The following is a 24,898-nucleotide window of genomic DNA, read 5'->3' as shown; positions in this document are numbered from 1 at the left end:
CATGGCTTGTGGGGTCTTAGTTCCCTGACCAGGGCTTGAATCCAGGCCCTTGGCAATAAAAGCGGGAGGCCTAACCACTGGGCCAAGGGGGAATTCCCGATTATAATTGGTTTCAATACAAACTTCAGCCCTGGGACCTGATCTAGTCCCATAGTCACAAAATGAATTAAATGAGAACTGTATATTTAGGTAGATACAAATCTATTAATAAACTCTTTCTGATCCAGTGATAACTCCTTAACATCTTCTAATCTGAGAGATGCTAAGAACAGTTGTTAGATTAAGGTATTAAAATGTCTTCCATACTTTTACAATTATAAACTTAAGGCTATAATCATTTAAAAATCCTCTACCTTTTTAAACATAAGCAGATTCCATGTAGTAAAGATATAGAATATAAGTAATAGAAACAGGAGCCAAACGTTGAATAATAAAAGGCACATTAAAATTAAGCATTTTAAATACAATTTCTCTCAACATTACTACCAAGATTTTTATCCTATATTTAAAATTTGAAGTAAGATTCCCACAGTTAGGGGTAAATAAAGCAACATAATAATGAACCATAACAACTCTAAGTACAAAGTAAATAAAATTCAAAGCCATATACCAATCACTGGCAGGGCCACGAACTATTTTCTTGGTGTGAAATCCAGTGGTAAAGAGGAATCTAGCTGCAAGCTGAATACTAATCATAGTGATTTCTTCTGCTTCAGGCAACAAGTGATCTTGTCCTTAAATAAAAAGCACATGAACAGTCAAACACATTTTTGTTTAAATGTGTTTAAATAAATGCTCCATGTTTAAAAAAACTTTTAGTCAAAAAGTAAACTTCAGCACTTACCTTAGCACTTAACCAATCCATGTTTCAAACTAATGCTTAGTGAAAAATCCCATAAGTTAACAGCTCTTCTATGTTTCTAGATACTGACTATTCAAAGGTATGGGTATATTCAATACATGACTTTAAAATAACTGGCACTGAATATGCTGACACATTTAAAACAAAATGAGTCTAAATAATTTCATGAAAAAAAAGAAGGTAAAAGAATGCTGAAGTAAAGCACTAAATACATATTGATACTTGATAAACTTCTAAGTTAAATTCCAGAAACTTACCTGGAGCAGGGCTTAAGTAAACTCCGTTACACGTAAGCAGTTTTTTCACAAATTGAAAATATTCTAAACTGTACTGCATTCGGTTGTGCATGAACTGCACATTTTGTTTCCACACACTTCTCTCAATGGCTGGTGACATCTGATAGGGTTTTGTGATAGTTAGCTCTGATATATATCTTATCATTTCATCATCTTGGTCTATTGTGTCCATTCGTTCATAAAGGAGTATATAAGCATTCCACCACCTTTTCTGCCTCCTGTATGACATGCGCTTCATCATATGATCAAATACTTCTCCCATGTACTCTCCACCAAAACACTGATTTTTCATTTCTTCATCATCATCCATTTTACACTCTGTTACATCTCCATCATCAAATTTATACCAGCGATTTCTCTCACCATCTTTACCATTCCTCTGAATGATGTAGGAATAATAATGTCCACCACTTGCTTGACCACTGTGTACAAGCACCCCCACAAGTCTGTATTTTGTGCTACCTGCTGTCTCACATTCAGATTGCTCATTCTGTTGTATCAACTGCATCTCTGGGTTTACATCATCTCCCTCCAGCTTTTCAACACCTGATACTGTGTAAGGTTCCATGTCCAGCTCTCGTGGAAATTCAAAATAATCATTGAATTTAATTGCACATTCTCTTTCCCAGTCATAGTCAAATCGTTTCAATTGAATAGCAAGAACAGGAGGCAATTTTTTAATTAGCAACCGCTTTACTGTATCAACCTACAATAAATGGTAAATATTAAGTGAATGTTCTTCTATAACCCAAATAAAACAGAAGAATTTTAATAATACAATTTAAAACTTTATGATCATCTAAATGTATTTACAAACAGATAAATTATAACATAATCAAGATCATTCATCACTACTTTTTCAAAATGCTTATAACCAAGCCTAAAAATATGTAATCACTCATCTGTTGCAAACTATAAAAATCAGTGATATAAAAACTAGTAACTGGGCTTCCCTGGTGGTGCAGTGGTTGGGACTCCACCTGCCGATACAGGGGACGCGGGTTCGTGCCCCAGCCCGGGGGGATCCCACATGCCGCAGAGCGGCTGGGCCCGTGAGCCGTGGCCGATGAGCCTGCGCATCGTGGAGCTCCGCGATGGGAGAGGCCACAGCAGTGAGAGGCCCGCATACCGCAAAACAAACAAACAAAAAAACCTAATAACTACCTGGCTCCACACTCCCACTGCTAACTGATGTTACTTTTCTGACCTTTAGCTTTACGTTAATGAATAAAATCTGCCATAAGCAAACTGAAGAAATACTGTAAGCAATAATATGCTAATATATATAGCACTTAGTGACAGATAACATGCTAAATGCTGCATTTAATCCATACTACCTTCTGAAAAAGTGCTACCAAGGTTTCTTCTTTAAAATGCATGGATTAAGAGTGGCAAGTTGTGTAAGAAGAAACTGCCCTAGCAGAAACTGTGTCAGAGCTGTAGGTATGGCTTTAGATGCCACAATCTAAATGGTGTTTAAAATCAAAGCAGTTCAGTTAGTAACTTGGGAGATGAGAGGGTATGGTGGGCCCAGAAAAATATTTACTACTTATCATATATTATGTATTTTCAAAGACATATTATAGTTCCATCTCACAAAACTGCTTAAGTGGCCACAGATAAATTAGTTGGGGGGATCTAAAAATTAGATCTGATCTTTAAAACTGCAAGTAGTTCTGAAAATCTGCTGTAACCAAATAAAATTGGCACACAGTTGTTCTAAAGTTTAAGAATAAGCTAGAGTATGAAAGGGGAAAAATATTTTCTGTTAGCAACTCTTCAGGTTTGAAGAATTCAATGGCAATGTGTTTCAGGGCAGAAATGGAAAGTAACTGTGCAACTTTTAAACTACAAGAAAAAGTGATGTTAAGTTATTGTGACTTCTAAAATTAACCACCCAATTAAAAGGACTTTTCCTAATTTATTATTGTTATTAGTTTCTTTCAATATTGTTTCCTTGACAAATCTTTTAATCAGTTATCTTGACTGCCACTGTAGCAAAGCAGAGGGAAAATTTGAGATTGAAAACAATTTTGATGTCTTCCAGCTATGTTAAATGCAATCATATTTACTAAAAAACAAACAATACATACCTTTTTATCACATTTTTCACAACGATACGCATTTGCACCTTCCAATAAATCTCCTTTGATATACTGTTCCAAAGAATCAAGAAGGTTTTGGTGATTTCTAATATCTACATTCAGAGTTGTAAAAGATTCTTCACACTCGTATCTAAAGACATTATTTAAGAAACATTAAAACGATTTATTCCTCAGGTTTCTAAACACTGTCGTAAGTTGTGAACTTGACAAAAAACACATTTGCAGTATTTACTGTACCATGTCAAATGCATCAGTCACAGTGTTATTTGTAAGTAACAGTTGTCTTTCCCTGGTCATTTACTTTGTACTGGGCAATGTATCAGTCTTTAAACACAGTATTGCTTACCTTCACCTTCAGAAAAAAACCTGCTAGAGATACGTTATCTGTCCCTCTTTTACAGATACAGAAACTGGAGTGGGGGTGAGCGTGACTGTGAAAGAGGTGACAAACAGATTAATATGGTCCAGTTTACTACACAGAGTGTGATTTGAAGCCAAGCTTGTCTGGCCTCACTGCTTTAAGTTCTTTACATTCTTTCACACAGCTACCTTTGTTATTTAAATAGTAGTAATTCATGGCAAGGTAAAGGTAAACATTCATCAAGTTTAGAAAAAAGGCTATTTATGAACTGAATTTTTAAATGTTCCTCCACTTGTGTAATACAGAATAGCAACTAATATTTTGTCACTTAGATGACGAGTTCTAGCCTAATGCACAAGTTCAACTATCCAACATACTTGTACGTCTCTAGTATTCGGTTCTACAGAGTCATAAAAAAATTTGTAAAAAGAGTTAAGTGATGTGGGATGGAGTGAGCAACCCACATTGTGATGATTTTCTACAAAAGGGGCTTTCAAGAATTTCTGATGACACAATAAACTCAGAAAACGTTTCAACCATTAAATCTACTGATCCAACCAATATATCAAGAGTACCTGGGAATCCCCTGGCAGTCCAGTGGTTAGGAATCTGTGTTTTCGCTGCCGCAGACCCGGGTTCAATCCTGGTCAGGGAATTAAGATCCCACAAGTCCCATGGTGTGGTCAAAAAAAAAAAAAAAAAAAACAAAAAGAGTGCCCAGCATGTGTAGAGCATAGGGGATATTATGTTTTAGACAGTCCTTCATATTTAGAAACTTGTAATTCAGAAAGACAAAACACAAAAGTATTTATGAATGGCGTATTACATGTTTCTACTGTGATAAAAACCTGTCCACAGAGGAGAAAAAGGTCTTAGGAGATAAACTGAGATTAACAGTTTCTTTTGCAATTTGGGACACCCTAAAAAAACAATGTTCTATAATACTAGAAAGACTTGAGACTCTTACATACTCCTAAAATGTCTAGTAAGACTAATTTTGTTGGAATGTACTTCATTTGCACAGGACACTTCCGTTTGGCAGAGCAAAAGAATTCACAAGTAACTCTGACTAAAAAAACTGAGGACTGATAAGAACACATGATGAAGAGTTGGATTTTTATTGTTCACCTAATGTAAAGTATCTTTCTTAAGAATACATAGTTGGCCAAGCTAGGTGAATAAATGACTCCCCATCTTCCAAATTAATGGCACTGTAACATGGTAAGAGTTTCTCATTTATGTGAGATTACCTTTCCCCAACTCATTTCCCTAATTTCAAAAAAATCTGCTTTATCCACTACACCAAACTAATGTTTACAGAATAACAGAGTGGCTTTTATTTTAATTAAATTAATTAATTAACTTTTGGCTGCACTGGGTCTTTGTTGCTGCGCATGGGCTCTCTCTAGTTGCAGCGAGTGGAGGCTACTCTTCATTGTGGTGCGTGGGCACCTCATTGAGGTAGCTTCTCTTGTTGTGGAGCATGGGCTCTAGGCACTTGGGCTTCAATAGCTGTGGCACGCGGGCTCTAGAGCAGGCTCAGCGGTTGTGGCACATGGGTTTAGTTTCTCCATGGCATGTGGGATCTTCCCAGACCAGGAGTCGAACCTGTGTCCCCTGCAATGGCTGATGGATTCTTAACCACTGTGCCACCAGGGAAGTCCCTAGAGTAGCTTTTAGAAAATACTATCTTATTTTGATTATTTGGGTGAGAAAGAATTTCCTTTCTGTGTTATGTGAATGTGTAACAAGAAGTCCCACACAATAGGCATGATATGAGTGTCCATCGTTAAACCTTCTGAACTATTAATACTAATAACCAAGAACTCTAATTATTTTCATTAGGAACCCATAATAAATCAATCTCTTCTAATTTGCTCCAAAACACAGAAAAATGTCTCGTCAACTCTTGGAAATGATTTGATGTGCAAACATACCTAACATAAGTCATGAATGGTAATCGATGGTAATTTTAAATTTCTACAGAAAATTCCAGACCTACCAGTTATCTTCTAAAGTTACTGTTTGTTTGCTTGTTTATTTATATATATTTTTAAAAGGTGTTGGGTAACTAACTGAACTCCAAACACCCAGGGAAGTGTGCTATAGATAACTAACATTTAATTAGTGCTTACTATATGCCAGGTTTCATTCACGAGGATTTTTTTTTCTTTGCCGCTCCGCCCAGCTTGCAGCATCTTAGCTCTCCAACCAGGGATCAAACCTGTGCCCCCTGCATTGGAAGTGCCGAGTCTTAACCACTGAACTACCAGAGAATTCCCTAAAGTTACTGTATTGTAGACATTTCAATGATTATTTTCATTATAACAGCCAGGTAAATATCTTTATAATAACTGTAGATTTATGAAAAAAATTCCATTTTATTTCCTTGGATATGAAAAAATATAAGAATGTAAGAGAAAAATAATGAGATACTGAGAGTAACAAGAACTAAATGCTACTGAAAAAAAACCCACAGAACAGTGGGGTATAGCATAAGAATGTAATATTTGGTACTCTCTGCTTTCATACATATGTATTGGTAAAAATTTTATTTATACTATTAAAAAAAGAAAGACCCATATAAAGTACATATTAAATATGTCAATTAGCATTTACCTATGTGGGCAGCCTTGGCAAATCTTCTGATCAGCAAAGGAACCTCCCAGGACTTGACTTAGCACAGCTGGATGTCCTAAAGCTTTTAAAGCTTCATCTAAACTATCCACCAAAGAATTAAAAAACTCTAAGGCATCGTGTTGTTCACGAAGATTAACAGGTTCACCCCAAAGCCTAAGAGAAAAAAACGGAACAAATTGTAGTCTCCATCCCCAGAATATCTGTATTTTATTTTTCTAAACAACAAAAATGACAATGACATTAGAAATGTAAGTTGAGGCTTTATCCATTTACACAGGAAGCAGAGGTAAACCAATGCATGTTATGTATTGGGTGGCTATAGTAATCAAAGTGAAGCTCATAGTAAAATTGGTACTACAGTGCCAGGGACTCAGAATGGTGCTTCCTTTATGAAGCAGTATAGTCAGTCATGTATTTTGAATTCAAGTAAAGAGAGCATTAACATGAGAAGGAAAACAGTCTTATATAGATGTTGTAACGACTACTTTGTTATTTAATTCTGCTTAAATTTGGGGGGCTATATTGCAAAGTTCACAACCATTTATTCCTAACTAAAGTGATTTTTCCAAATGAAAAGAGAAACATTTCCTCTGTTCTAGAGTGAATGTATTTTCTGTAATCTGAATGGACTTAAAACTTAAGCCAACCAAGCCTTTCAATTGTGTACACAAGATGAGAACCACTGCTGTAAAAGCCAAGTCATGCTAGGAGATCTAAAACAACATCTAATTTAATATTTACAGAATAATATACCTATTATTAATAATAGGTATAACAATAGGTATTAATAATAGAAATACATTCATTTTTAGCAAAAGACAAGGCAAAATTTTAAACCTGCTAAGGAGGTTTATTTTCTTTTGTGTGTGTGGTGTGCTTTTACAATTTAAAAAATTGGCTACTGATTTAAAAAAATTAATTTTAAATTTACATAGAGTAACATTCAATCTTTTTGGAGCACACTATGTGATCTTTACAAATCACAGGCAGTTGTGTAACCACCACCACCATCAATATACTAAACCGTACCTCAATTCCCCACCAAATTTTGCAATGCTACTATGTCAGTAGTCAAACCCTTCTGGACCCCTATTTCCTTGAAACCAACTTTTTAAAGCTTCACAGTAACCCAGTCAAAATACTCTTTTTTGAAGTTACCTGAATTTGTTTTCTTAAATTTTTTTTGGTGTTTTTGCCGTACTTGGGCCTCTCACTGTTGTGGACTCTCCCGTTGCGGAGCACAGGCTCAGCGGCCATGGCTCACGGGCCCAGCCACTCTGCGGCATGTGGGATCTTCCCGGACCGGGGCACGAACCCATGTCCCCTGCATCGGCAGGCAGACTCTCAACCACTGCGCCACCAGGGAAGCCCCTCTTTTAACTTTCTTTGTATTAGTGATTATAGTTTACTTTTTCCTACCATTTTATATTTTTTAAAAATTAGTTTTAATTGGAGAAATCACCTATTTTATTGCTTTACACTCACATCAGCAATAGGTGACCCATATTCTTTGCAACCTGGTCAGCACTGAATGATATCATTCTTTAATCTTTTTTTTTTTAAATAAATTTATTTAGTTATTTATAGCTGTGTTCGGTCTTAGTTGTGGCTTGTCGGCTTTCTCTAGTTGTGGCGAGCAGGGGCCACTCTTCATTGCAGTGTGTGGGCCTCCCAGTGCAGTGGCCTCTCCTGTTGAGGAGCACAGGCTCTAGGCACATAGGCTTTAGTTTGTGGCACGTGGACTCAGTAGTTTAGGCTTGTGGGCTTAGTTGCTCCGTGACACGTGGGATCTTCCTGGACCAGGGCTCGAACCCGTGTCCCCTGCACGGGCAGGCAGATTCTTAACCACTGCACCACCAGGGAAGTCCAACCTTTTTGTTTTTTGGTCGTACCGCTATGATTTTCGTGTTAGCCCAAGAAACCACTGCCAAATCCAGTGTCATGAAGCTTTTCCCCCCACTTTTTCTTTTAAAAGTCTTACAGCTTATCTCTTATGTTTAGGTATTTGGTCCATTTACTAAAGGTGTAATGATGAAAGACTCAAACCTACCCTCCAAGATCACGAATAAGGGTAAGGATGCCTGTTTTCTTCACTTTTATCAATACAGCACTACAAGTTCTAGTCAGACCAAACTAGGCAAGAGTAAGAAATAAAGGCATCCAAATGGGAAATCCTCAAGAGTCAACCAAAATCTTCTAGAATTTGGCAAATTCAGTTAAGTTGAGAGGTTTAAAAATCAACACCTAAAAATCAGTATGTAGGGTTATGATTAATGCATACAGAATTTCAACTTAGGAAGATGAAAAAAGTTCTTAAGATGGATGGCGGTACACACAGTATGAAAGTACATACCTAGTGCCACTGAACTATAAACTTGAAAACATTTAAAATGGTACATTTTTGTTTCATACATTTTACCACAGTAAAACAATTAGTAAACAGGAGTAAAAAGAAAAAATAGGTAAAAACAATTTCATCAAAATTTAAAGTGAAAAGACAAGATGGGAAAAAAATATTTGTAAATCATTTATAATAAAAACCTAGTATGTATAGAAAGAACTGTTATAAAACAACAAAAAGACAATGTGTACTTGAATACACATGTTCCTCAACAAAATACACAAATTGTCAAAGCCCAATAGACATATGACAAGATGCTCAACATTACTAGTCATTAGGGAAATACATATTAAAACCACTTCATACCCACTTGAAAGGCTATAATTAAAAATAACAAAACAAAAACAAAAAAACAACATACACCAAAAAACCAAAACCTAAACAACACAAAACCCCCACATATATTAGCATGCATGTTGAAAACCTGTAACCCTCATACTCTGCTGGTGGGAAAGTAAAATGGTATAAGGGATGTGGAAGAGTTCAGTGATTCCTCAAAAGGTTAAACACATAATTGCCATATGATCCAACAACTGCACTGCTAGATATATATTAAAAGAAATTTTAAAAATTAAGTCCACACAAAAACTTATACAGTATGACTGCTCATGGAAGTACTGTACTATTCACAATAGCTAAAAGATGGAGACCATCCAAAGATCCATCAATTGATGAGTGCATCACCAAAAATATGGAGTATTCATAAACAATGGATTATCAATCAGCCATGAAACGAAGTTCTGATACATACTAGAATATGGATGCACCTTAAATATATGCTTAAAGAAACTATACCCCATATACCATACTGTGTGATTGAATTTATTTAAAATACTAAAAACAGGCAAATTAGTACACAGAATGCTATTTTTTTTTTGGTTCCAAGAAGGGGAGACAGGGAATGACTCTTTAATAGGCATGGGAGTTTCTTTCTGGATGATGAGAATATTCTGGAAGAAGATAGTGGGATGATGGTACTAGTGATCATACAAACATTCTGAATGTAATATGTGTCACTGAACTGTATACTTTTAAATGGTTACAATGGTGAATTTTATATTATATAAACTTTGCCAAAAAGAAAAAACACATTAAGAGCACACTGTGTGTCTCTTAATGATTATAGGTAGTACAAAAGTGCTGTGAGCTTTCCACCATTGTATGGAGGGAGTGAGTGTGAAGACAAAAATCATAAGCATATCATATTTAAGTATACATTATGATTTAGAACATTTAAATACAAACATTGTAATTTTGTATTATGAGTAAAACTATACATACCTATATATCTAGCTATATCTATAGGTAGAAATATGTAGATACAGATACATACATGTATGTTATACAGTTTTGCTATCTAATTATAATTATATACACATACACACATACAAATAATTGAGTGAAAGATGTTAAGATAAAAGCTCATAGTATAGTAATCTAGAAGAACAAGAACACAAACGTTGACTAGAATACAAAAGAAAATCTTGCGTCAGGATAAAGGTATGAAAAAAAATTGGTACAGTAACAGGTAGAGAAAAGAGAGAGGTATTTGCTAGGTGACAGAACTGAAAGAGCAAAGGTACATATCTGGTAGGAAATGTTATAAATGCAAATCACTCTTATGACCGAGGTTGAGAGTTTAATTTGTAGAATACATAAAGTTATACTGAAAGATAATGGGGGTTACCATACTATAAATTTGTGAGTTTCGAAAGAAATCTAAGTGATATCCTAATATATATAAAAAGGGTACTACCCTGACTGAAACAGAGGTGACCCAGAAGTCAGATGATCCCTTTGCTTATCCACCTCAAGTTTACTTAGGAGTTACTCTGCTGACGTAATTCTAAACTCCTATAAAAGACTGGAGCCTTGTTCTAGACAACAGAGCTGTGTAGTTACAGCTGTAGTGGGCATGACAAAAAATTGGTCTCGATAAAATTTGTGAAAAAAAGAAATGACATCAAAATGTAATTGAACTTTTAAAATATAAAAATAGAACAAACTTTATTGGTCACTTGAGTAGGATGCTAAGAAGCTGTATGATTACTTTATAAACATAAAAGGAAAAATAAAATAGTATCTATCCTAGTTTTCATGTAGATATGTATGTTAAGGTTAGTTATCTAACTTATGAGGGACACTTCTATTTATGATGACTAAGTGGCTCTTTCATATCACAAACAGAAATATACACATTTTATATCTTCCCGAAGGAAATTAAATCACTGCAAATGGGGAATAACATACTTGAATCTGCTCAAGCCTCTTAATCATGGTTAAGTATAGCCCATGAGTTGAGTCCAGTCCATTGCCTACATCGCATCCCAGAGCTAAGAACAGTTTTATATACACTAAATAACTGAAAAAAAAAGTCAAAATAGTATTTCATGACAAGTGAAAACAATATGAATTTCAAATTGCAGTGTCCATAAACAGAGCTTTATTGTAACAGAGCCACACCTTATTCATTTATGTATTTGTTTATGGTTGCTTTCTTGTTGTAACAGTAGAGTTGAGTAGGTGTGACAGACCATATGACCTGCAAACCTAAAAAATACAGGGATGGAGACAAAGAGAATACTGAAAAACAACACCAGAACGCAATTAGGAAAATCCAGACTGTGGGACATTTTCCAGGGCAAAGTACCTAGCTTCTTTATTGGCAACTGCAGACAAGCAAACAAAAATGCAAACAAAATAACCCCCACCCTGACTCAGTATACTGAGATTTTTATAAAACTGAAATCATCATTCACCCATAATTTACCTGAACTGTTTCCAAAATCCTCTGGGCACATAGTATTGCAGCCGGGAAGCAGCTAAATGACCAAAGATGACCTGAAGGTGTCTCAAAACACCAATATTGTACTCTTTCCTATCTTCTGTTTTACTTAATGCTGTTTTGTCTTCAAACTGATGAGGGTATCCAAATACATCATCTCGGGGATCAACATTACTCTGAAGGTGAAAAAAATATCATCGATGATCTAATTTAACTTTAAAGGTATAGTGAAATAAGTTGAGACAAATGCAAATAAATGAAAAATGGTTTGTATTATTTTATACTCCAAATATCTAAAGCACTTAACATTCATTTTGTTAATATTAGTGCTTACCCTCACAAATTCACAGGAGGGTTTTAAAAAAAAAAAAAAAAAAACCATAATATATTTTGGAGACAGTGTAAGAGACAAAGGTTTAGTTGAGTAGACTAGACTGGAGACAAGTGAGTGCTTTATACAAAAAACTGGGGAAATAAGCTACTTAGCCTTTCTAGGATTCAGTATTTTCTTGTGAGATAACGCATTCTTCACAGATTATATGAGGTAAATTATGTGACATGATGTGAATTATTAATACTCAGTAAGTACAGAAAGAACCACAGACAGAGCTCTAAAAGCCTTAATCACTCTACAAAGAAGAATTTAGTTGTTTTACAGAAAACTGAGTATCGTTTTATATTCTTTGCTCTGCATCTGAGGCTTATGGTAGGAAAGTAAATACCCAGTTCCTGCCCTTGAAAAACTCACAGTGCAGGAAAAGAAACTAGTAAACAGGCAGATAACCGCACTATCGTGGTGAGACAACATAAAGCACATAGATCAAGCAGTAAAGGTAGATGCATAATTTGAAATTCTAGTGTTTTTTTCTGCCTTACTTTCTTTTTTACAGTATGACTAGTCATGTATATTTTTTTAAAGACTGATTATTTATTTATGCCCGTGTCGGATCTTTTGTTGTGGTGCTTGGGCTTCTCTCTAGTTGTGACATATGTGTTTTCTCCTCTCTAGTTGTGGCGTGCAGCCTCCAGGGCACGTGGGCTTAGGTGCCCTGCGGCATGTGGGATCTTAGTTCCCTGACCAGGGATCAAACCTGCGTCCCGTGCATTGCAAGGCGGATTCTTTTACCACTGGACCACCTGGGAAGTCCCTCATGTTCATGTTTAACTTGGCATCCTAGCAGTAACATGGGCTACAGAACTAGGTATTTAAAATTCCAATTTTCTTTCAAACAGTGGTTGTTAATCAAGTATTGGTATGTGTACCCCATATGGTGATTCTAAGAAAAAGTAAACCTACCCAGACCCTGGGTAGTGTGATTAATCAGATCTGTGAAGAGTAAAGTTAGGTTTATGTTTCAGAATATCTCTAAGTGATGGACCATTACTCTAGAGCCAATCTAGTCTTGGAGAGAGAAGGAAAGAAACATAGGAATGAGAGGAAAAGCATTTACATTTGGAATATTCTGTCTTTTCAATTCCTAGAAACTTATGTGAATGAAAAAGTGAAAGATTAAAGAAAAAAAGTTTCTGTATGAACATAACCAAAAGTCCTCTGTATTTATGTACTTAAGAGTTACATTTTAATTACATGTACTCTGACCTGCCACTGAAACCCAGCTTTTCTGTTACTTTTCTGCACTGGATACTTTTTTTGTTGTTGTTGCTGTACACGGGCTTCTCACTGTTGTGGCCTCTCCTGTTGCGGAGCACAGGCTCCGGATGCGCAGGCTCAGCGGCCATGGCTCATGGGCGTAGCCGCGCCGTGGCATGTGGGATCTTCCTGGATCAGGGCACGAACCTGTGTCCCCTGCATCGGCAGGTGGACTCTCAACCACTGCGCCACCAGGGAAGCCCTGCACTGGTTACTCTTGACAGGGAGCCTGATTATCTACTCTTGTTATGTAATACTATTAATAACACTATGTAGCATTAAACTAGCAGACAAATTTTGTTTCCTTATCAGAAGAAAACATTATCTGAGAAAAATATTTAAAGTATCCCAAGAATAAGCACAGATTATAAAAATGGTAAATGATACAAGATGTGGAATCAATTAAATGGAATCATTACTTTGAAAAGTTAAAGGATGAAAACATCATTTCATTACTTTAAATGAAGATATTTATCACTTTATAAACACCAAATTATACTTACCATGTCCCACAAGACATGACTACATTAACTGCTGCTTTTAAAAAACAGAAAATGTGTGACAAAGATTATCAACTTGCAGTTTAAAGTCCATTATATAATGAGTACTATAACGTGCCAGAGACAGTAGCTCAGAGATTTTTGTTCTATCATCAAATGTACTTCAAAAAAATCCTATGATAAGTACAGTATTCTAAGACAGAAAAACAGTATCTGTTATGAATATCTTGCAACACACACAAAAAGAATTTATACTTAAAACTTACCTCACTGTCCTGCTTCTCATCACTGAACATATCATCATCTGTATCACTACCTGGTCCTTCGATTGCAAGAATACTGTTCCTGATGGAAGGAATCATGTATAGCTGCTGGATCACAGAATTCATGTAACAAGTAGCACCAGCATTTTTAAGTCCCACAAATCCTTTTGGTGGGCGGGGCCCAACAGGTGGTAGATATTCCCACTCAGTAAGTGCTTCACAAGCTAAGAGAAGAAAAAAAGATCCTCATAACATGAAAATAATGATTCTGTTCACTGGCAGCTCTGTTCTACTGACAAACTAAAATCAGCACATTGAAAGAGAGTACACCAAGAGAGTACATTATTTTAATAATATACGCCACTATACAGATCTTTAATATAGAAGTACTGAGTTGCTTTTATGATAGTCTTCTTAGAGAGACATATAAGATGGTATTATAAATTTCTTGGGATAACCACTGTCTTTGCTTTAAGTAGTTTCAATACACTGTGATCAAAACTTTAAATAACATTACAATTTCACACCCACCAGAATAATTTTAAAAGTTAAAAAAATAGGGCTTCCATGGTGGCACAGTGGTTGAGAGTCCGCCTGCTGATGCAGGGGACATGGGTTTGTGCCCTGGTCCGGGAAGATCCCATATGCCGCGAAGCGGCTGGGCCCGTGAGCCATGGCCGCTGAGCCTGTGCGTCCGGAGCCTGTGCTCCACAACGTGAAGGGCCACAACATTGAGAGGCCCATGTACCGCAAAAAAAAAAAATAATAAAATAATAAAAACAGACAATAAAAAGCATTGGGATTCTCCAACATGTTGGTGGGGTATGTAAAATGAAGATGAGACATGCAACATGCAAAACAGTTTGGCAGCTCTCCATGCAGTTACCATATGATTCAGCAATTTTACTCCAATATATGTATTCAAAAGAAATGAAAAAATATATCTACATGAAACATGCACATGGATATTCATAGCAGCGTTCTTCACAATAGTAAAAAAGGTGGATTTAAAAAAAAAACCCACATGTTCATCAGCTGATAAATGGATAAATTAAACTTAGTATATATCTACACAATGTACTATTATTCAGCAACAAAAAGGAACAAGAATACAATTCTGACATATACTACAACATGGATGAACACTGAAAACTTTATGCTAAGTGAAAGAAGGGAGTCATGAACGACTACATATTTTATGACTCTGCTTATATGGAATATCCAGAATAAGCTAATTTATAGGGGAAAAAAACTAGTACTGCGTAAGGCTGAGGTGGAAGGAACAGGTAGCAGAAGATTAGAGTGATTGGTAAAGGGCACAAAAATTCTTTTGGGGATAATGAAAATGTTCTGAAATTAGATTAAGTGATGGTTGCAAAACTCCAGAAGTAGACTAAAAACCACTGAAGTTGTATGCTTACATACAAAAAAGTGAACTTTATTATAGGTAAATTATATCTCAATAAAGTCATTCAAAACAACAACAAAAAGTCATGTGACTTTATACATTAGAAATTTTTAGTTTTAATTACCTATTTTATATATTAAATTATAAAATAATTAATGATATATTAAAGTGATTTAAGATCACTTAAGGTTCAAGCCACAGTTCCACATCACAAAAACTTTAACTTTTGCATGAATATGTTTCCTTCCTTATAACACGGTAACAGTAAAAACTACTTTGCCTATACCCAGTTTTATAATATTTTCAGGAGCCAATGAGACAGTATATTTGAAAGGTCTGTGAGAACTGTAAATCACTTTATAAGCCTTGCCACCTACCATGTAACCAAAAATAACCTAAACATTAATCACTAACTTGGAGATGGATTACATAAAGTATACTGAACTGCGAATTATACAGCCAATAACTGAATTACATAGATCTTTATTATGGTGATAGATATATTACTAAATGTAAAACAAATAAAACAAAATGAAGAACCCTGTGTTCAACATATTCCTTTTTACGTTAAAAGGAAAAAAACTAAGCGAAGAGCTATCCGTAGGTACAATTTGCATGTACAGACAATCTCTGAACCAGGATTGGGTAGGGAGTTAATATGTTTAGTTACACACCTTCTTTTATATATGAATAATATAACCATGAAATTCTTAATCTAAATAAGTTATTTTAAAAAAAGTTTTCAAGACTCTCCTCTCTTTATGTAGATTCCACACTACAAATAAATAAGTTCAGTTAGAAACTCCTAAAATGTGACTGAAAACTTATTTACACTCTAAAAGATGGCATAAGAAAGATAATTTCAGATGTTCTTAAAGGATTAGTATTGGATACTGTACATTACATTGCCATGCCTTGGTTTTCTCTTCAAATTAATTTGATTTTATGATCTTATTTTCTGTTATTTTTACTTACACTCCTCCCTTTTGAGTTTCAGTTCTTACAAGATCTAAAAACAGCTTCCTACTTCATGGGACTGATGTTGGCATTAATTAAGAAAAAAATAAAATGCACAAAAATGTTATCTTCTCACATTCTGATCTTCAAAACTACAACTTTCTTAAAAGTCCGATCAAAGTATCATTAAGGAACCTCTAAGTGAGACGCTGAAAATCTTTCCAATGCATGTCACGCATTTTAAGTTTTAAGTATAAAAGCCTGTAGCATCAAATCTGGCTTATTATCCTGGAATTTGGATTTTATTTCATATATGATGAAATAAAGCATTTTGTCAAGTTACCTGAATCATCTACAGGAAGACATTTAAATGTACATTTGGAAATTTTTCTGTATAGAGGTTCTGTGGTCACAATGGTCTCAATTATATATGATTATAAAAATCATTATACCAGTTGCTAAACACAAACACAGGTTAAACATTTTCCTAAAGAAAAAACCCAAAATTTTAAACACAGAAATATTATTAACCAGCAGAAACAGCTTTCCAAGTTAAAATACTTACTAGTTATTGCTGTGCCTATGTAATACATTTCAGTCAAACAGTCTACTATCTGTTTGAGATTCCTTACACAGCCAACAGCTAATGCTACAAGTAGTTCAAACCCAGCACTGATGGTAGCTGGTGAACTACAGACTGGGATAGCCTGCTCAGCTGGTAGTTCTCCACTTCTCATACAATGCAGGTAAACTTTGGAGGCAGGAAAGATGAAATCATCAATTAATTCCTAAAGAGTTGAAAAAAACAGATCACATATTGTTAGCAGTAATATTTACTTTAGGAAAAAATGTCCCTTGGAAGGAAATAGTCTTCTACTTATTTGTTTGATACAATTAAATACCTTATTATCTCAAATACAATTTTGGATTTTCAAATAAAATAAAATTATATTTCAAAAAACTACTGACTATAATAAACATACTCAATTTTCTGAATATTAAAATATTTTAAAAAGCTATTATTTAAGAAAAAATATATTCCAAATAAATCTACTCCTCTAATCAAATATGAACTGAAATTAATGCATTTTAAATAAAAAACGTCAAATGACACTCTTTTCCTTGAATTATAAGACATACTTGAAGAAATTCACTTAACAAATATATGTAAAAAATAAACAGTCTTGTAAGATAGTTTTCACTTGAAACTCTGATCAAATAAAAATTCAGATTTACTAAACAGCAAAGTCAATTAATGCTGCTTGTTAACTTTCTGAAACATTTCATCTGAACTTTCTTCCCTGAACTTTGATTAAATTAATTAAACAAACTCTTGAATAAAGGGAGGTACACATTTACTTAAAAATTACCGTAACTTTCACAGATATAAAGGTTTTTATGAGACGAACAATTAAGAAAAAAGGCCAAGATATCTTAAAGATGAAATAGTATAGAATTTAATCAGATAGATCTGCTAATAGACATTCAAAAGTTCATGATAACTAGTTAGTACTAAATAGGACTTACTTTAATGAGATTAGCACCTCCTTTCTCACAACCAACATGATACTTTTTCTCAGGCGTTAGAAAGGCCAGCAACTCTTTTGTTACTCCAAGGTGGCCTTCCAAGATCGGCTCTTCAACACCTGTTTCACCTGTGTTTTTAACATTATCCTGTCAAAGGAAAAATATTATAGGCCTAACTTACAGAAAAAAGGACAAAAAAGATCAGAACAAAACAGAGCTGTAGGACAGTGATGACTCAGATACAATGTTGCCAAACCTTTTCATTCAGGTAGTTTCTTATTTCTTCTATAGAACTCTATCTCATTAAATGAGAGCAATTTTGCCCTAGAGTACATGCATTGTCTCTTGAGATATTTCTGGTTTTCACAACTTGGAAGAAAGTGGAATTATTAAAACACAGTCTACTGATCAGAAGCTGGGAGTACTGCTCAACATCCTGTAAGACATAGCACAGTTCCTCAAAACAAGAATACCTGGTCCAGGGCTTCCCTGGTGGCGCAGTGGTTGACAGTCTTCCTGCCGATACAGGGTATGTGGGTTCGTGCCCCAGTATGGGAAGATCCCACGTGCTGCAGAGCAGCTGGGCCCGTGAGCCGTGGCCACTGAGCCTGTGCTTCCGGAGCCTGTGCTCCGCAGTGGGAGAGGCCATAACAGTGGGAGGCCCGCGTACCACAAAAAAAAAAAAGAATACCTGGTCCAAAATATTAATGGTGCCAAGGTTGAGAAATTCTAGAAGTAGGTTTTAGGAGAATGCTAATCTGAAGGCCAAAAACTACATATTTCAGAAATGTATTCTCATAGAACTCTGTATATATAAAAAGCAAATCATGAAATGTGAATACTAATCTATCGGATACTTATTTTAAAAGTTTTATAGAATCCTTATTAAATATGATTATAATTTGCAAAAAATTTAAAAAATACCGATTTGGAGGAAAGTGAACATCAGCATTCTAAGTCCCAACTATAAAGTAAGGCATTTATACAAATCTAGTTGTACCTTCTTTCTATGAATCATGAGTTATTAGTTCACTGATGAAAAGTATATATTTTGTTTGTTCTATTACCTCCCAGGTTTTTTTTTTTCCAACTTAACATAAATACTCAAAACAAGAAACCCACTTTTAATAAGAAAAATAATTTAATAGTGTAATAAATGGAATATTATAAAACTTACCCTAATTCTTTTGAGCCAATCAATTTCATTGTTGAGAAGAACTTCAGCATTGGGTACATTAATATTACTGTTGAAAGCATAATTAAGAAGGTGCTGTAGAAGAGTGAAATAGTCACCTGAATGTTTACCTCTCTGTCGTGCTGTGCTCTGAAAAAGAATAATTGAAACAATATGAATCCACAAGTCCATGCTCAAATTCATATTAATTTAAAAAATTTATTTAGTTATTTATTTTTGGCTGCGTTGGGTCTTCATTGCTGTGCATGGGCTTTCTCTAGTTGCAGTGAGCAGGGTCTACTCTTTGTTGCAGGGTGCAGACTTGTCACTGCAGTGGCTTCTCTTGTTGCGGAGCATGGGCTCTGGGAGCACGAGCTTCATTAGTTGTGGCACACGGGCTCAGAAGTTGTGGCTCACGGGCTCTAGAGCGCAGGCTCAGTAGTTGTGGCGCATGGGCTTAGTTGCTCCCTGGCGTGTAGGATCTTCCTGGACCAGGGCTTGAACCCATGTCCCCTGCATTGGCAGGCGGATTCTTAACCACTATGCCACCAGGGAATCCCCATATTAATTTTTTAAAAATCTCAGAGAACTGGTAAATTACCTTATACAATGTGGCAATACCTTATACAATGATATTAAAAAGAATAAGACCTCTGATTTCTATTTTTCGAAGAAGGTGGTATATTTTTCCCTTAAGGATTTATAGAAAAACAAATAGAAACCAATCTATAAACAGTAAAGAAAATAATGGGAAAGATTCATTATTTTATTAAACATAACCTAATTTTTAAATAAAATCTAAAACCAGTTTCCTGAATTTTCCTCATTTAAGAATGAATCATACTGATAAGTTCATTAAAAAATGTCTCACCCCCAATATGGTAAAGAGCAGAGTAATGAAGAAAAGCAGAGGCCTGTGTCCCATGCAACATCTGGTGCACATTAGAAAAAACTGCTCCTGTGCCAACTGACGAACAGTTCTGAAATAAAAACATTTTCTATTTAATGAGTTGTTCTCACGAATAAAAACAACAATAAATTATTCCAACACTGGTTTTACCTTTAACAGAGGAGATAAATTAATGGCAAAACTACAAGGTAATCCACCATTAGCAGTTAGTTAGCAACACAACAGATACATATGTAAGTTACTTTTCTTAGAGTAAAACCTCACATTATACCTAAATAAGCTGGAAATTACCGAGTTAAAATTTCTTAATAATGGATTTCTCAGAGTCTTTGCAAAGAGCAAACACAGGTGAATAAAATATGTCTATATTTGCAGGACACCTTTCAAACCTCTCTTGGAACAATACAGAAATACCCCAACAGATATGATACAAGGTGCCATGCAGTAAGTTGTATACATCTTTTGTGGTTTTCCACAGAATTGTTTTCAATGAACAGTGCTTTGTGGCAAAGAACTGGTGGAAATTCAATATAGATGAAGCTAAACCTGACAGCTGTCAGACTAGCAGCATGACCTAAGAACTTGGGAACTTCTTAGAAATATAAATTCTTGGGCCCATTCTATGCTTACTAATTCAGAAACTCGGGGAGAGAGGCCCAGCAACCTGCATTTTAATAAGCAATCCCAATGACTCTGATAGAAGTTTGAGCACAACCAGAACATTATATTGTATAATATCATCTATTTGAGAAGTAGTAATAACCCAGTCTCACCTGAATAACCTGGATCTACAAATAATGTCAACCCACTGACACCTATGCAAAACTGCTTATGCTTAAAACCACACTGCTTTGCTCAGAGAATGTGCTCTACTGTTATAGCTTTCCCTTACTATTACAAGTAATAAACTAAACTTTATTTTTTCCATTTCACTGAATAGTGATCATTAATTTTTGACCTAAATGAATTCTTTCAGTCTTTGTTAATGAGAGTCACTGACACCGGAACAGAGCCCAACACGTGTCTGATGTTAAATGGTGACTGAGTGAGCATTTTGATGGATAAATACCGTATTTCTGTCTTCTTGCTAGGGGATAAAGCTCTGAAATAAATTTGTGGTGCAAATCTGAAGGATTTTAAAGTTCTATGTATTAAGCTCCCTCTTGGCCTCACTTTAACTTTTCTACCTTTAATTTTTCAAATTCTCATTCTTTTACTTTCATTATCTTATGGTCCACATTCATTTTCCTGTGCATGTTTTTTTTTTTTTTAACCTTGTGGAACAAGACAAAGCATAACTAAAACAAACCCAAGATGATCAATTTATAACTCACTTTCAAATATTTTTCCAAACAATGTTACTTGCCTACTAATTCTACTTAAAAATTTAAGAGCAAAAATTCAAAAATTCTGCCAACACCAACCATAATGCTTAAGAAACCACTTTCCTTTGGATTTTTTTTTTGGAAAATCATTAGTAACTTTTGTGTCAACAACAATTTCGTATTAGGAAAAACAAAATTAAAGAGCATAAATACTGTGGTATGTAAATGTACTTGTATGCTTTGCATTTATAGTCCAAATTAGTTACCCAAATGTCAAAAATCCAGTTCTTCTGTTCCTCTCCCTTCATTACCTTAGAAAGTTGTATGAGGTTTTATTCACCAACACTGTTTCACTTAAGTATTAATAAGTGATGAAGGAGGAAAAAGAGAAGAAGAAATAATAAATGGCTCTATTAAAGTATATCACATATTACTGGTTTGACCTCAGTTCACTTAGATTTGCCTAAACATAATAAGCCCACAGTATTTCTGAGGCTTTAAGAGTCCTTCTGACTTATAAAAAACAAAGATGGGCATTAAAAACCTCCAAAATATTATCTAAAAAGTTCCACACGTATGGTGGCTTTCTTCACAATTTCTGCAAGGATGACTGAATACTTATAACAAATTTTCAAAGGTGTTTGAGAGTGCATTGCTCAACCTCATTATAAAAATGAGTTACTGCCCAAATGCCTGATACTTATTTAATGATAAAAGCACCCTCCTGAAAGGTTAAGTCAAACATATAACACCCGTATTCTAAACCCTACAATGACTTCCTATTTCACTTAAGTCAGGGTATAAGGAAGCAGCTCTGTGAACTGTAGATATTTAGTGGCATTCACCTCAACTACTAGAGGCCAGTAACAACTTTCCCAATCTCACCTCCAGTTATGAATCACTGACTTAAAGAATAAAATCAGAAGCCTTACAAGGACTTATAAAATCCTACAAAACTAGACATACTATTTGTTATCTCTCTTACGTCATCTCTAGAAATTCCCTTTACTCAGCTCCAGTAACAATGACCTTCTTCATATTGTCTAAGAGGTTAGGAAGACTTGTGCACAGAACTTTTACATATACTGACCCTTCTATATACCTACACAATGATTCATTTAGACTTTCAGCATTTAATTAAAGGTAGCCTAGTTAGTGAAATATTTCCTGATTGTCCTACACAAAATCAAATCATACCAAATTTTACTTGGAATTGATTGAGTTGCTTAAAAACAAAACAAAACAAACAAAAAACCTCCACATCACCACCACCACTAACAAAACAAAAATCTAAGAACTGGGAAGCCAAGTTAGGGCTACTTAAATACTTTAATCAGATTTTACAAAATAGGCTAAAACAAACTTCTTAAATGAAAATGAATTCTGAAATTAGAAAACAGTACTCAAGAAATTATGCTAGAATGACCAATATGAGAAAAGAATTTTAAAAAGAATTAGTGTGTGTATGTATAACTGAATCACTTTGATGTACACTAAGACAACACTGTAAATCAACTATACTCCAATAAAATTAAAGGTATTTAAAAAAAAGAAAGAAAAAAATAATAGACACAAAACTGCAACATAGCCAACTCCAAGTACCTATCTCCACAGAAACATCAAAAAACAAGCAAAAGCTGACAGAATTCTGGAAAACAAAGGTTTACTTCAAATAAGCACTCAATCAAGAAAATAACAACTTGAAAGTGATAAGAAAGTGTCTGGTGTTGCCCCACCACCTACCCTGCATGCTCGAGATCTTAAAGATGGCAGCCATGTTCCCAATATAAGACCCTGATCCCCTTTTCCAGATAGAGCAAAACAAACCTTATTTGCACACTACTGTGTTCTACTCTATCCAAGGGTCCTAAAAGAACAACATTTATTTCTGTTTCCTCAGAACCCACTCATGGCAGAAAATGGCAGGTGCTAGTCAAAAACGTCCTATCATGAGAGAAAAACCCAAAGAGCCATTAGAAGCAAAGATTATAATTGAAACATAAAATAAAAATAAGGCAAAGGAGCAAAAACTAGACAGAGATTTTTAGGAGGAGGAAATTAGGATATTGAAAACCAGTAAAAAACACTGAAGAATACAAAAAAAATCACATACAGGACAGAACATATACTAAAAGTTACATAATTTCACACTAAGCTTTCACCTTCAGGCTAATATATAGTCTCAGTACAATCAGAAATGAATGCTAAAGCAGAATTATAAAGATTTGAGCAAAATGTTACAGAATTGTGCTAACACAGATCCAATCTGCAAAACAGATTTGTTCTGTATTCAGTCAAAACACTGGCAGAACCCAGTCTAATCCTCCAATAATCAAGGAGGGGATGAATCTGATTTCCAGTGTTACCACATTATAATATTCAAATATATAGTTTCCAACAACAAAAATCACAAAGCATATAAAGAAACAGGAAAGTATGGCCAATTAAAAACAAAAAATTAATTGACAGACACTGTCCCTTAGGAAGTCAGAATTATAGATGAATATTTTAAAACACTCTTAAAATACAATGCAAGAACTAAAGCACAACAGAAAAATCATGTATGAATACACTGACAATATTTTTTAAAAAGAAATTATAGCAAGTGGAATTTCTGAGTATAAAAAATAACTAACTGAAATAAAAAACTCTACAGAGGTGTTCAACAGCAGATTTGAGCAAACAATACAGTATTGAACAAATGAAATAATCTAGTATGAGGAGCAGAAACAAAGAAAAGTGAAAAAACTAAGGGATGTGTGATACACCATTAAGTGAACCAATACAGTAACATGAAAAGTTCCAGAAGGAAACAGAGACAGAAAGAATATTTGAAGAAATAATGGCCGAACATGTCCCAAATCTGATAAGACATGAGCAATAAACTCTAAACTGGAAAACCTTCAGGAGAGCCATGCAGACACATTACAGTCAAACTGTTAAAAGCCAAAGACAAAACTGTGAAAGTATAAAGGATGAAGCAATTTGTCACAGAGAAGTGCACTTCAGTAAGATTTATAATCAATCAGGAAAGCAGGAGAATGACAGATATAAAGTGTCAAAGGAAAAAACCATCAACCAAGAAGTTCTATGTAGGGCAAATAATACTTCAAGAATGAAGAAATTTCCAGATAAGAAAAAGTTAAGGGAATTTGTTATTAGACTTGCCCTACAACTACTGCTAAAGGGGCAGCCTATAAGCTGAAATAAAAAGGACATTAGCTAGTAATTTAAAACAACATGAGGGGGCTTCCCTGGTGGCGCAGTGGTTCAGAGTCCACCTGCCGATGCAGGGGACACGGGTTCGTGCCCCCGGTCAGGGAGGATCCCACGTGCCGTGGAGCAGCTAGGCCCGTGAGCCATGGCTGCTGAGCCTGTGCATCCAGAGCCTGTACTCCGCAACGGGAGAGGCCACAAAAGTGAGAGGTCCGCGTCCCCCCAAAAAATGAAAAATAAAAGATACAAACTAGGGATATCAAGCTGTATCATCTTTATAAAGTAATACCTAATACCTTCTAATAAAGTATACCTGTCACTTTAAAAAAAAAAAAAACAAAAATACAAAAAAACAACATGAGGGCTTCCCTGATGGCACAGTGGTTGAGAGTCCGCCTGCCGATGCAGGGGACACAGGTTTGTGCCCCGATCCAGGAAGGTCACACATGCCGCGGAGCGGCTGGGCCTGTGAGCCATGTTTGCTGAGCCTGCACTCCACAACGGGAGAGGCCAAAAC

At 35.2% G+C, this 24,898-nt stretch overlaps 1 protein-coding gene across 5 annotated transcripts in view; it reads right to left on the bottom strand.

The window, feature by feature from the left end:
- The window catches only part of LOC112396051 (probable ubiquitin carboxyl-terminal hydrolase FAF-X), a 141,388-nt gene that overhangs the window by 12,219 nt on the left and 104,271 nt on the right, over positions 1-24,898 (bottom strand). For all 5 annotated transcript variants that reach the window (XR_003002495.1, XM_024739549.1, XM_024739568.1 and 2 more), the window contains exons 27-36: positions 19,802-19,910; positions 18,934-19,080; positions 17,757-17,903; positions 16,795-17,017; positions 13,868-14,088; positions 11,436-11,626; positions 6,244-6,417; positions 3,252-3,393; positions 1,120-1,864; positions 611-734 (exon numbers count right to left, since the gene is read on the bottom strand). Coding sequence is in view for 4 of the 5 variants with exons in the window: in XM_024739549.1 (XP_024595317.1) it covers positions 611-734; positions 1,120-1,864; positions 3,252-3,393; positions 6,244-6,417; positions 11,436-11,626; positions 13,868-14,088; positions 16,795-17,017; positions 17,757-17,903; positions 18,934-19,080; positions 19,802-19,910 (2,223 nt within the window). In the remaining variant the exon portion in view is untranslated. The remainder of the gene's footprint in view (positions 1-610; positions 735-1,119; positions 1,865-3,251; positions 3,394-6,243; positions 6,418-11,435; positions 11,627-13,867; positions 14,089-16,794; positions 17,018-17,756; positions 17,904-18,933; positions 19,081-19,801; positions 19,911-24,898) is intronic.

This window comes from Neophocaena asiaeorientalis, unplaced genomic scaffold (assembly GCF_003031525.2).
Source record: "Neophocaena asiaeorientalis asiaeorientalis breed wild unplaced genomic scaffold, Neophocaena_asiaeorientalis_V1.1 scaffold855, whole genome shotgun sequence".
Lineage (NCBI taxonomy): Eukaryota > Metazoa > Chordata > Mammalia > Artiodactyla > Phocoenidae > Neophocaena > Neophocaena asiaeorientalis.
This window is presented reverse-complemented; position numbering and strand designations above follow the sequence as displayed.